General features: G+C 51.8%; 4 protein-coding genes across 4 annotated transcripts; 2 read left to right on the plus strand and 2 right to left on the minus strand.

Annotated features, from left to right (window-relative positions):
• Positions 1 to 2,289: 2,289 nt before the first annotated feature.
• CAOG_07133 (beta-1,4-mannosyltransferase) lies at positions 2,290 to 4,688 on the plus strand (the record flags this gene model as incomplete). The annotated part of the gene is made up of 11 exons (XM_004343807.2): positions 2,290 to 2,439; positions 2,583 to 2,721; positions 2,878 to 2,990; positions 3,062 to 3,210; positions 3,277 to 3,434; positions 3,693 to 3,781; positions 3,848 to 3,920; positions 4,040 to 4,150; positions 4,216 to 4,330; positions 4,399 to 4,474; positions 4,557 to 4,688. 11 exons carry the CDS (start codon positions 2,290 to 2,292, stop codon positions 4,686 to 4,688), a joined length of 1,305 nt encoding a protein of 434 aa, XP_004343857.1.
• A 158-nt stretch (positions 4,689 to 4,846) lies between these two features.
• On the plus strand, positions 4,847 to 6,927 carry CAOG_07134 (C-4 methylsterol oxidase; the record flags this gene model as incomplete). The annotated part of the gene is made up of 6 exons (XM_004343808.1): positions 4,847 to 5,095; positions 5,944 to 6,015; positions 6,113 to 6,189; positions 6,285 to 6,460; positions 6,542 to 6,694; positions 6,773 to 6,927. 6 exons carry the CDS (start codon positions 4,847 to 4,849, stop codon positions 6,925 to 6,927), a joined length of 882 nt encoding a protein of 293 aa, XP_004343858.1.
• Positions 6,928 to 7,284: 357 nt separating this feature from the next.
• On the minus strand, positions 7,285 to 8,271 carry CAOG_07135 (hypothetical protein; the record flags this gene model as incomplete). Its single annotated transcript, XM_004343809.1, has 2 exons — positions 7,285 to 8,070; positions 8,098 to 8,271. The coding sequence occupies 2 exons, from the start codon at positions 8,269 to 8,271 to the stop codon at positions 7,285 to 7,287; spliced, it is 960 nt and encodes a 319-aa protein (XP_004343859.1).
• Positions 8,272 to 9,751: 1,480 nt separating this feature from the next.
• On the minus strand, positions 9,752 to 10,738 carry CAOG_07136 (hypothetical protein). Its single transcript, XM_004343810.2, has one exon. The coding sequence runs from the start codon at positions 10,697 to 10,699 to the stop codon at positions 9,896 to 9,898; it is 804 nt and encodes a 267-aa protein (XP_004343860.2). The 5' UTR covers positions 10,700 to 10,738; the 3' UTR covers positions 9,752 to 9,895.
• Between the last annotated feature and the right edge of the window lie 1,622 nt (positions 10,739 to 12,360).

The following is a 12,360-nucleotide window of genomic DNA, read 5'->3' on the forward strand; positions in this document are numbered from 1 at the left end:
ATCGAGTATGTCTTCACCAAGTGAAGGCTGCGTTCAAGCGCTCCCGGCTGGAACCGAACGAAACAATCTCAAGTCGCATTACCGCTGCTGTTGGTACCGTGACGGCAACGCATTGCCAAAACACTATCACACATGTTCAGCTCAAGTACTTTAATGCTTGTCACGAGATGCACGATGTGCTAGATTAGTTGGCGTGCTCTCCTTCGAAAGCTCCCTCAATGGCACCCGCTCGCCTGTTTTGGGTGGTCGTTTGATGTGATCGTCCGTGTCATGTTACATGTATAAATACTGCATTATTGTACATCCATTTCAAATCATGTTTATTCTGCAACAAGCATCTGCCAAAGACAAGTCGATGGCTTTCATAAAAAAAAAAAACACCACAGTCCGGTCGGCCTTGCGTCCTTTCTTCACTCTACCCGTAAACCTTCATAAAACAAACATAGTTAAGCCTATTTATACATGCATGTACATGTATTGAGCGTATGCAAGCTGGAGCGCTCCACTGTGGAGTGCACATTGCGTTGTCATTGGTGCTGCAACTGGCTGGTCGTTAGGAATGATCGGAACAATCCACTCGGCATACGATTGCCACCAATTTAATGACACTATGATAAACTATGCGAATGCTAATGCTTACACCGAAATGGCTCGTGAGTACGAGCCCTGGGTGGTAAAGACGTCGCTGTGGAAGTAATTCATAAAAACTCTAGTTCGAGTTCTTCCCGAGCCCTAGCTTTCCCGCTACTCACCCCAGCATCTAATGACCTTCCAAGATACATGATTCAATTCAAATACTTCCTGAAGTTGTTGGTAATTCTAACATCTCAAGTGGGTTAATTCGAAATACAAGCTTGCAAAAACCAACTCGTTGAAAACCAAATCGAACGCACAAAAACCAATTACGGAAAAAACCATTTTTCTCGCACTTTCAACCAAGCTACTTGTTTCCAGTCCGATTTTCCTCACTTCGTCCGCTCTAATTTCCAACCTCGCCTGCTGTGATTTCGACCTCGACTGCATAATACTGTACTCAACTGAACTTTTGTCCTTTTTTCATTCTGAACACATGCAATGATTTCGCTTGTGGAACAGCGCCCAGTGTTGTCACCCGAGCGGGCATTCATTGCGGGGTTTTCCGCTCGAGCAAACGTCGTTATTATCACACTTCCACTCACGCTGATCAAAACGCGTTTTGAGGTACGTTGAGTGATTTTGAGTGATTTTTGCTGAAGGGGGAACAGCGTTTCAGTTGCGAGCCAACATCTATTGGATGACACACACACAGAGCGGATTGTACTCTTATTCCAGCATGTGGAATGCGTTCAGGACGATTGCAGAAACGGAGCGATTCCGAGGCAAGTCTTTCTGTTGTTTGGTTTTTTGTCGATTTTTTTAAAGCAAAACATTGCTAATCCGTCCTCGTTTATAGGCCTGTTTAAAGGGCTCACCGCCACTGTGATGCGCGATGCACCATTTTCAGGCATCTACTACGCCTGCTGGGAAGAAACTCGCCGGTTTTTGCTCGGTACTTGCGTTTCGCGTTTATGTAGCCATCCCCATGCCCGCATTGTACTGACAGGAATGGCATGTTGTAGCACATCAATCAACAAATGACACATCCAAAGGACCGTTCGTGATGCCTTTGACCAATCTCGCTTCCGGTATGCAAGCCTGCGTTCTGCCCCCTTCGTCAAAGCGCAGCGTTGCTGACGACTTCTCTTTTGCTCTTTCACGCTTTCACCAGGTCTCTGGGCTGGATTTCTTGCTACAACTGCTACACACCCACCCGATGTAATACGCGCTCGCATGCAGCTCTACCCAGAGCAATATCCAACCTTCTTTTCCTCGCTCTCCAAGATTGTGCAGGCACGTATTGCGTTTTATTTTTCTGGTCGGCGCGAGATGGAAAGAGAGTGCACTATTGCCTTTTGCTTGCTGCAGGTACGGTCCAACTCACATTATCAGTCTCTCGCGGGTGCAGGACGAAGGAGTGGCAGGCTTGGCTCGTGGGATTGTGCCTCGTGTTTTACGCAAATCCATCACCACTGCCGTGACCTGGACGATCTATGAGGAAGCCATTGCCGCCATGCTTGGTTTGCGCTAGTCTCGGGTTCCTCTCCGGGGCATTGGAATCAACTCTTGTACACACATACATGCAACATTACAAATCGAAACCAAATTGAAACCGACCTGTCAAAATAGTGTATTCCAGTGATTGTCTCCGTCTCTCACCCATCTTAGTAGCCCCCTCCACCTGCAGTCACTTTCTCTTCACTCAAAGGGGGAATGTCCGTCCCAGTACTCCTCCTGCAGGTCGCTGTGCTGCTGCTTGCATTGCTCGGCGTGGTCGTCGTGGTGCAGCGCCTCCAATCCCGCACGGCCAAGCGCGTCTGCATTGTCGTTCTCGGCGACTTTGGCCGCAGTCCACGCATGCAGGTGAGTGGTCGATCGTTGAGTGGCGGGGGGAGGGGGCAACAGGCGATGGGGACGTATGCGAGTTGATCGTTGGCTGATTTTCTCTGCGTTCGCATCTGCGACGTCGGCGCCTGTGCGTTCTCGATTGTTTGGGATGGTGTCAGTATCACGCAATGTCGCTGGCAGCGTTGGGACTCGAGGTGGACGTCCTGGCGTACTCGGGCAGCCGGCCACACGACGAGATTCGCAGCAATCCGCGCATCCACCTGGTCGCATTGCGTGAAGCGCCGCGCATCGCTCCAGGTGCGTTAACGTGTCACTTCAAGTCTGATGGAGTTGTACTTGTGGCTGGATTTTGAGTTTGAGGTGTTGGAGGGCCACAAGTCGTGCCAATCTCACCCAATCCTGCCACTCATGCCAATCTTACCAAACGTACCACACCGTGCCAAACACGAACAGGATTGCCAAAACCATTCTACCTTGTTTATGGTGTTGCGAAAGCTGCATTCCTTGCAGCGCAACTCGTCTTGAGATTGATGGCGATGCGGCCGTATCGATGGTGCTTGATTCAGGTAACGTTTGCTTGTAGGCGCACAAGCATTGGTTTTGCACGCTCAAACGGCTGTCTTTGATGCCGATACAGAACCCTCCAACGATTCCGACGTTTGCACTTGCCTGGGCAATCTGTCGACTCAGGAATGCCAAGCTTGTGATTGATTGGCACAACTACGGCTACACAATCCTTGGACTTGCTCATGGAGCTGAAAGCCGCGTCGTGCGGCTGGCAAAGTGGTACGCGTGCTTGTGAAATGAGTCCCGCGCCACAGATCAGCCAAACTCACTCTTCTCGCAATGCAGGTTTGAGTTTACTTTTGGTCGATGGGGCGACGCCCATTTTTGTGTCACCGAAGCCATGCGCCGTGATCTGCGCCTTTGGGGCATTGATGCACGCACACTGTACGACCGCCCACCACCAATGTTTCAAGAGACGTCCGTGGAGGATTCGCACCAGGCAAGTTTTTTGTCGGGCTTGTCGCATATTTGTCGTCTGCATGCGATACGCGTGCCTTTCATTGCGCTGACCTGAGGAGGGGTGGTGGTGTCACACGAGTAGCTCTTCTGCAAGTTGGATCGGGAAAATCCTGGGCTCTTCACGCTCCCTTTTGCAAATCAACAACCCGTTCGCCAAACACGATCAAAAACCGCAGCAGAATCCACGAATGCCAGTCCAGACACACCGACTCGCACGCTTGTGACTGTTGCAAACCCTTCAGGCCAGATCGAGCTGGTTGCCCAGCGCCCTGCACTGCTCGTCAGCAGCACCAGCTGGACTGAAGATGAGGACTTTTCCATGCTGCTCCAGGTGAGTCGTGGTGGTTGACACTGTAGGTTGCTTTTTTTCTATCGTCTCACCAGTGGAATACTGCAGGCTTTGGAGGCGTACGAGGAGAAGGCAAAAGTCGAGGAAAATGCGCTGCCAAACATCATTTGCTTGATTACGGGTACGATCGGATTGTTATTCCTTGTGAATGTGGCAGCTGGTTTGGCAGCTGGTTTTTGCTTGGGCACTCAGCCTGAGATGTTCTTGGCTTGACTTTAATTTTGGAACAAACCGTTTCAGGCAAAGGACCGATGAAGGCATTTTACGAAGCACAGATTGCGGCCAAACAGTGGCTCTGTGTGCGCATCCGAACTCTCTGGCTCGAGGCTGCTGATTATCCCCGGTTGCTTGGTATGAGGTTGAAGACGGTGCTCAATGAGCGACGCGACTGTTCCTAACTTGATTGGGAATCGCAGGTGCTTGCAATTTGGGCGTCTGTCTTCACAAGTCGTCGTCGGGACTGGATCTACCAATGAAGGTGGTCGACATGTTTGGTTGCGGACTTCCCGTCTGTGCTGTGGGATTTCAGTGGTACGCTCGCTTTCGAAGACCTGGTTGAAACGGCAAACAATCCGTGTTCTCAACGTTCTGCGTTCCAGTTTGCACGAGCTTGTAGAACACCGCAAGAACGGGCTAGTTTTCCGGACTTCCGCAGAGCTATGCGAGCAACTTCAGGTGCGTTTTGTAGCTTTGTCGCGAATGTGGACAATTCGTTCAACCCAAAGCACGTGCACTCAAATCTGTTTGCATGCGACAGAGCCTCCTGTACGGATTTCCCAGCCAGGACTTTAAGCTCCGCGAAATGCGCAAGCACTTGCAACGGCAGCGCATCGAAGAGGGTCGTTGGGCCGAAAACTGGACGGCAATCGCTGCGCCAGTGTTTATCTGAGCTGTATTTTCAGGAATTTTTTTTCCAATCCAGTGAAACCCGACAGACTTGTCAGAGATCCGAAACCAAAAACCAAAAACCCAAAACCAAAAACCGAAAACTAAAAAACTACAACAACCCAAATCCGATCCGCTCAGTCTTCACTTTCACCGAAAATCATGAGCGTGAACGCGAGTGTTTTCAATGCAGCGGCCGTGTCGCAGGACTGGACTTACCTGTCGTCCGCGCGCTATGCCGAGATGGGCGCGTTCGAGGCGTGCTGGACCTGGATGACGGACAACTTTACAGAGTACCAGATTGCAACCTGGGGCTCGCTCATTCTGCACCAAGTCATCTACTTTGGCCTGTGCCTCCCCGGCTTTCTCTTCCAGTTCCTCCCATTCATGCGCCGCTACAAGCTGCAGCAGGTATAATATAACAACCCAAAGCATTCACTTGTTTTTTCTTTCGTTTATGACATTGGGTTGGGGTTGGGGATTGTATGGGCTCTGCATTGGCGGTTTCGTTTTCCACGCGACTTTGCGTTCAAGTTTTTACAACAACAGTTGCTTTAGATGGTGAAATGCGACGCGATTTTCAGACAGCGACAAAAAGTCAAACAGTCTGAAAACGCCGAGTGAGAGTGATGATGATGATGACGATAGTGATGGTGATGATGACGATGCGTGAGAGTGAGGAATCGAACGTAGCGCGGAGAGTGGCGTGAGGATTGAAATGGGGTGACTTTTTATGATTCTCTTCTATGACGACTACGATTACGATGGTGGATGTGAATGTGGATGACTGATCGAGCATCACAGCGGTTGGTTGTCGTCATGATGGTGTTGTACTTGTTGAAGCATTTGAAGGAGGGTGAAGCGGGGGAGGGGGCCGTGAAGCGTGTGGAAGCTGGGCGGATTCACATTCACATAAAAAAAAAAAAAAAAAAAGTCACCTCACTCGAAGCGCCAAATCCTCGCTCCCGACTCGACACTGGGCCAGGACGAACACGGACGACTGTCGAGTTGATTGGGTGTTGGTCGTCATGATGTGCAATGGTACATTGTTGCGCTCGTTCGGATTGGATGGAAGGGCGGAATCACACGACAAACAACAACGAGAGCGGGAAACAGAGCGGCTGTCGGCGTTTCAAAAAAAGACCCGACCTGAACCACCCTACCTCACACCACCCTACCTCACACTCACATTATACATGTACGTGATTCTGTTGTATTGTATTGTATTGCGCTGACTTGTGTTGGATTGTGTTGGATAGGAAAAGCCAGAGACCTGGGAGCTCCAGTGGAAGTGCTTCCGAATGCTCATGTTCAACCACTTTTGCATTCAGGTAACAGCATAGTCAACGCGACAATGCAAATGAAAACATCGATCTCACCAAAAGCGTTAACGTACTGACATTGAACTTTTGTTTGTCGTTGGGGTAGACACCGCTGATCATGGGCACACACTCGTTCATGCGCTACTTTGACATTCCGTACTTGTACAAGGACATCCCTGCCTGGTACGTTGACGACAAGACCGTGACAAGACCGTGTTGTTGCGTTCCGTCTGCGAATTTGGGCTGCAAACGCACTGACCTTTTGGGTTTTTGCGTAGGTACATTCTTGCCGCTCAGGTTTTCGCTTGCCTCGTCATTGAAGACACCTGGCACTACTTTATGCACCGATTGCTGCACCACAAGGCCATCTACAAGTACATCCACAAGGTTCACCACACCTTTGCCGCTCCGTTCGGCATGGTTGCCGAGTATGCCCACCCCGCAGAGACTCTGAGTACGCATTTTGTCGATGGTTGCACTCTCTCCATTGCGTTTCTTGCTTTACTGATCGTATCTCCATTTGGCACTGATACAGTTCTTGGCGTTGGATTCTTCCTCGGCGTTCTCATCTTTTGCAACCACCTCATTCTCAACTGGGCGTGGGTTACCCTCCGACTGATCGAGACCATTGAGGTTCACAGCGGCTACGACATCTGGACTCCTCTGCACTTGCTTCCGTTCTATGGCGGTACGATTGGTTTGTTGGTGTAATGTCTGCTGCGTCTTGTACACGCTCTGACGGTTGACTGACCTCCGCGTGCAATAGGCGCCAAGTTCCACGATTTCCACCACATGAACTTTACCGGCAACTACGCTTCCACTTTCACTTTCTGGGACAAGCTGTTCGGCACTGACGAGAGCTTCAACAAGTACCAAAAAGAAGTCGCTGCCAAGAAGGCAAAGCAAGTGAAGGCCGAGTAAACTGCTTTCTGCTGTCTTGCGAATGCCAAGACGTATCGTTTTGATGATATTTTTTGTTGTTGTTGGTAGTTTGTTGTGCATTATTCTTGTTGTGACAATGGGGTCCTGCACAGGTTTTCGCTGTGAGAGTCTTCAGCACTACCCGTTGTGCCCCCTTTCATCTTTTGTACTTGATTTGTAATTTGGATACACACATTGAGACAAAACGAAACAAACATAAACCACAGCAACAACAACAACAACAACAATAAAACAACAATAAAACAACAACAACAAAACAACAACAACAATGACCAGACAACGTTCCGGCCGTCTCGTCGGCTTCACACCAAAATCACACTCATACAGGCACTGCCATTACAGAGTCGAAAGGTACATGTTAAGACTGCCGGCCATGAAGCCACCGAGATAGGCTGCGGTGGAAAGCTGGTGGAGCGGAGTGGCGAGATCGCCAACGAGGTACAGGCCGGGCACGTCGGTCTGGCCCTTGAGAATGATATCCATCGTGTCGGTGTGCATAATCTTGTAGCTGAAGCCGTCCTTCAGCTCGATGCTGTCCGTGTTGGGCTTGTTGTCGGGGTGGATCAGGATGCAGTCGCGATCCAGCGTCGTGCCGTCCTCAAAGACGACCGTCTGGACGTTGCCAGCATCATCACCGCGGAACTCGGCAACCTTCTTGTCGTAAATGGTCACGTTGAGCTCCTTGAGACGAGCCAGTTGCTCGGCTGTCAGCGCCGGAGTTCCGCCGTTCTGCAGCCAGACGACGTCCTGCGCCCACGAGCCGCGCAGCAGCTGGAGCGCCATGACCGCCATGGGACCAATGGATCCCATGTACGCGAATCGCTTGTCCGCATGCTCAAATCCGTGGCAGTACGGGCAGTGGATGACCGACTTGCCCCAGAATTGCTCAATCCCAGCAATCGGCGGCAGAACGTCCCTGACGCCCGTAGCGAGGATGACGCCGCGCGCAGTCACGCGGATGAGCGGCTTTGGCTCCTCAACTTGCGCTGTCATCATGATGGAGAACCCGCCGGCGTTCGCGTTGGACTCGTTCTGGTACTCAATGTAGAACATCTTGGCCTCCTTGTCGTGGGCGAGCGAAACGACGCGCGCGTTCTCGACCGGGTGGACGGTCGTGTACGGCTGCAGCTGCTCCATGCCAATGCGCACGAGCTCGAGCGGCGGCGTCCCGTCGCGTGTGAACAGCGAGTGCGCCTGCTCGGCGGGGGCGTTGCGCGGCAGTCCAGCGGTCAGCAGCAGGACGTTCCGGCGCGCACGGCCAAGCATCAGCGCGCTCGACAGGCCACCCGCGCCGCCGCCCACAATAACGCAATCGTAGATCATTGTTGTGTATGTAGTGTAGTGTACGTAGTAGTGTTGATGATGGAATGAATGGAACGAGGAAGGATGGTCAAAAACACGGCGAAACGGTGATTTTTGATGACTGAACTGCGGATTCACGACTGGCTTTTATAGAATCAAAAGGAAGGGTGATCTGCGCGTAAGCCAGTCTGAAGCGATGCTTGACAAGTGCAAAGCAACTGTTTGTAGACGGAATTCAGGTGCAGGGGTGGTGGTGGTGGAAGGGGAAAAGTATGGGCTCATCGTTCGGTTCTCCCCCCCAATGAGAAAGGTTGTCCAACCACGCACTCCGAGCGGAGGATTGTTGCAGAATCGCCCTCCCTCTCTCCATCTCTCCATCTCTCCAACCAGAGATAATTTGAAGAAATACCAAAGAGGTGGCAGTGGTTTGTGAGATGATTCGAAACGACAGCTTGAACGAGACCAAACTGCAACCGAGAGCAGTCTCCCCCTCCCCTCCGCGTTATGAACGTAGAAATTTACTTGTCACGATTGGAGCAAGTGGGTAGAACTGGGTGGTGGTGGTAAGTGTTATGACAAGGAGATAAGAGCAGCTAAGCTTGCTGCTTTGGGAGCATCGGATTTTGGCTGGATCTGCATTGGATTTGATTTCGCTGTATTGCTCCTTCCCCCTGCTCTTTCCTGCCATCATCCCATGGTTGAAATAGTATTCACGCGCATTTATTTTCCATTTCACAGGCGGATTTACGACTCCCACAATTGCAGTTCTGCTTTTTGGTGAAACGGTTCCACGTGGAATGGCTCGCTTCGCTGCGCAGTGACCCTCGCTCCTTCTGTTTCTCACCCCGCTTCCGTCGTCCTGCCTCGCGTCGGATCGCATCTACACTGTGCGTGTGCGCACCATCGCCCTGTCGCGCCTGGACCGCGCTCGAGTGTGCGCTGCCGCGTGTGCCATTCAAAGAGTCATCGCCATGTTTTCGAACAAACCTACAACTGCAGTATTGTAATACACAATATTTCCGCATGGATGATAAAGGTTGGCATGCATTTCTCTGTGCGTCGGCTCGCGCTGGCACTTGAAGGCTGCGTACACTTGGCGAAGGTTGTGGAGGACTTGTCGTGGCACTTGATGTCTGAGTACCTGCCTGTGCGGTGCCGGGATCGCAAGATCTCAGAGTACCCGGGCTCGTGCGCAAATGTTGTGGCGCTTCACTCGTCTCTCCTACCATAGTAGCCGGGTGGAAGGCCCTCTTGTTGCTGGCACAAGCCGGCCCGGGGAAGCCTACAAATACATGAACGAACCTAGATAACTGACGCGGGACTGCTCCAAACACTTAGCTTTTTTTTCTTCTTTTGCTTCCTCTTTGACGATCTGTACGAAATCCCGACAACTTTGTCTTGTTCTGAACACATGGTAACACGGCAGCAGCATTTCTACCTCTTTGTGTATGTATGTGAGCAGCGGGTTCAGCACTTGGCCGGACTAAAATAAAATTCAATATCTTTGACTGCACACAGCGCACATTGATATCAAACAACAGCAACAACACACGCACACAGCAGTGTAAAGCTGAACACGGCAGCAAACACCACTTACAGACACACGCACTCAAAACACTCAAACTCTCGCGCACTTCCAATTGTTCTACTTGGTCTTGTCCTTTTTGCCTTTCTGCTGCTGCTGCTGCTGCTTCTTGGACGCCCAATGCTTCTCGAGCTCGGGAAACAGGGAACCATCAAACATTTGCTCAATTGTTTTGCGGGAGATGGACAGAGTGCCGTAGTGGCGCCAGTTCAGGAAGAAGAGCGGCAGCCATTCCATGCACGAAGCAATCAAGCCGACAATGTCGAGCATGAGACGGTCGCGCACCAAGTGGCGCGCAAAGCTACGGAGCGTGAAAGCTGCGTCCGGAGCATCGTTGCCCTGGAATAGCTTGTCCAGGCGTTGGTGGTTGAGCCTGCCAGAGTTGCGTTCGTACACGCCAGAGTCGCTCCCGTGCATCATGCGATGGATGTTCTTGAGGTGCACCGTGGTCGTCGGCCACCACGAATCTGACGTAAACCACGCGCCAAGGCCATTGATGACGAGCACGGAGACCGCGGAAACCAAAATTCCAAGGCCGATCGACATACATCCAGTGAAGGTATCGCGCATGGAAATCATTCCGTCCCCGTCGCGGTCGAAAAACTCGCAATGACGCTGCAGCGCCGTGGTCTGGTGCGTGTCCTTCTGCGCAGAAGCAGAGCTCGACGAGGACGAGGACGAGGTCGTGGTCGAGGAGGAAGACGGGGAGGAAGAAGAAGAAGAAGAAGAAGCAGCAGCGTTCTTGTTTTTGGGAGCTTGCCGTTCATGTTGCTGCTGATGCTGCTGCTGCTTCATTGAGCCGCCCGCCGAAACGTCGCCGTGGCGCACGGCTTCCGTCGACGTTGCTCCTTCCAACACTGGCATCTTTTTTGATGAGTTCTTTTGTTCTTTTTGAAACACAATAAAAAAAAGACTGCATTTCTTGAAGCGCACATAAGCAGCCGTTGTCCGTTTCCCCGCCGTTATCAAAGGATTCAACCGAAAATGTGTGTCTATGTCTGGATTGTCTTGGTGTTGAATTTCCACCGTTAGAACGCGGAGCTGTTCTGAAACGTCGAAAATTGGACCGAGCCAAATCCACCCTTGCACTGAACTCCCAGCCCAAAAAAAGCTGCAATCGTACCATCTGCTGCACTCATATGTCTGCTTTTGTTTTGTCTATTTTCACAAAAGTCCTTTATGTGCAGTTCTTTATTGGTTTCTCAGATTCAGTTTTTTTCTTTTTTTCTTTCTTTCTTCAATACAATTCAATACAAAATGCGCGTCAAGGCAATGCAGCGTGGCGCAGAGCACTTGCGCGAGACCCTGTCGGACCTGCCCAAGCTCCAGCGCAACATTGATCCCAAGCTGCATCCGTTCGAGCAAGCGCGCGAGTACACGCGAGGTGCGTCTGAGCTTATTGCCAGATGCGCTGCCGCGTAACATGTGGAGCACTGAACTGAACTGGTCCAGCTCACTCACCCCACCACCCCGCGCCACTCACCGTCCTAATGCTAACTTGTAAAATCACTCTTGCGTGCAGCACTCAATGCAACCAAGCTCGAGCGCGTGTTTGCAAAGCCGTTCGTCGGAGCGCTCTCTGGGCACACTGATGGCGTCTTTTGCATGGCCAAGGTACAGTCACCCAGACATTTTGCTCATAGTCCTAAACAGACGGTGCTTGGATTAGCAGCAAGAACACAAAAACCCTTTGAGGGCGACAGAGAGCCGAGAGGACATGAGAACAAGCCAACGAACTCTGCAATGCACCTTGTACACATGTGTGTCGCTCACCTTGCTCTCTCCCTGACTCTCTCGGTTGTGAACACAGCACCCGCTGCGTATTAGCTCACTGCTGTCTGGCTCGTGCGATGGCGAAATCCGCTTGTGGAACCTCGTGAGCGAAGAGACAATCCGCACGTACAATGCGCACCAGGGCTTTGTGCGTGGCGTTTGCATTTCGCCGTTGGGCGACTATTTCATCTCGGTGGGAGACGACAAGCACATCAAGCAGTGGCGATTGGACTATGACGCGGTGGCGGCGCAGGCACTCTCGCGCAAGTACGGCGACGAGGAGGAGGATCGCGCTCGCAGCAAACGCGCCAGCACAAGCTCGGCCACCGCCATGGACGTGCTCGACGCTGGCGAGGTGGACGCAGACTTGCCAATCAACGCCATCATTACCAAGAACTCGCTGACGGGGTGCGACCACCACCGCAAAGACTCACAGTTTGCCACGTCGGGCTCGGTGGTCGAGCTCTGGGACGTCCACCGCTCCGACCCCATCTCCACCTACTCGTGGGGCGCAGACACGGTGACGACGGTCCGCTTCAACCCTGTGGAAACCAACATTCTGGCCACATGCGGCAGCGACCGCAACATTGCCTTGTACGACATTCGCGGCAACACTCCCATGCGCAAGGTCATCCTGGGCATGCGCAGCAACGCCATTGCCTGGAATCCCATGGAGGCGTTCAATTTCACCGTTGCCAACGAGGACCATAATTGCTATACTTTCGACATGCGACGCCTTGATCGGGCGCTGA

This window comes from Capsaspora owczarzaki (assembly GCF_000151315.2).
Source record: "Capsaspora owczarzaki ATCC 30864 unplaced genomic scaffold supercont2.13, whole genome shotgun sequence".
NCBI classification, from domain to species: domain Eukaryota; class Filasterea; order Ministeriida; family Capsasporidae; genus Capsaspora; species Capsaspora owczarzaki.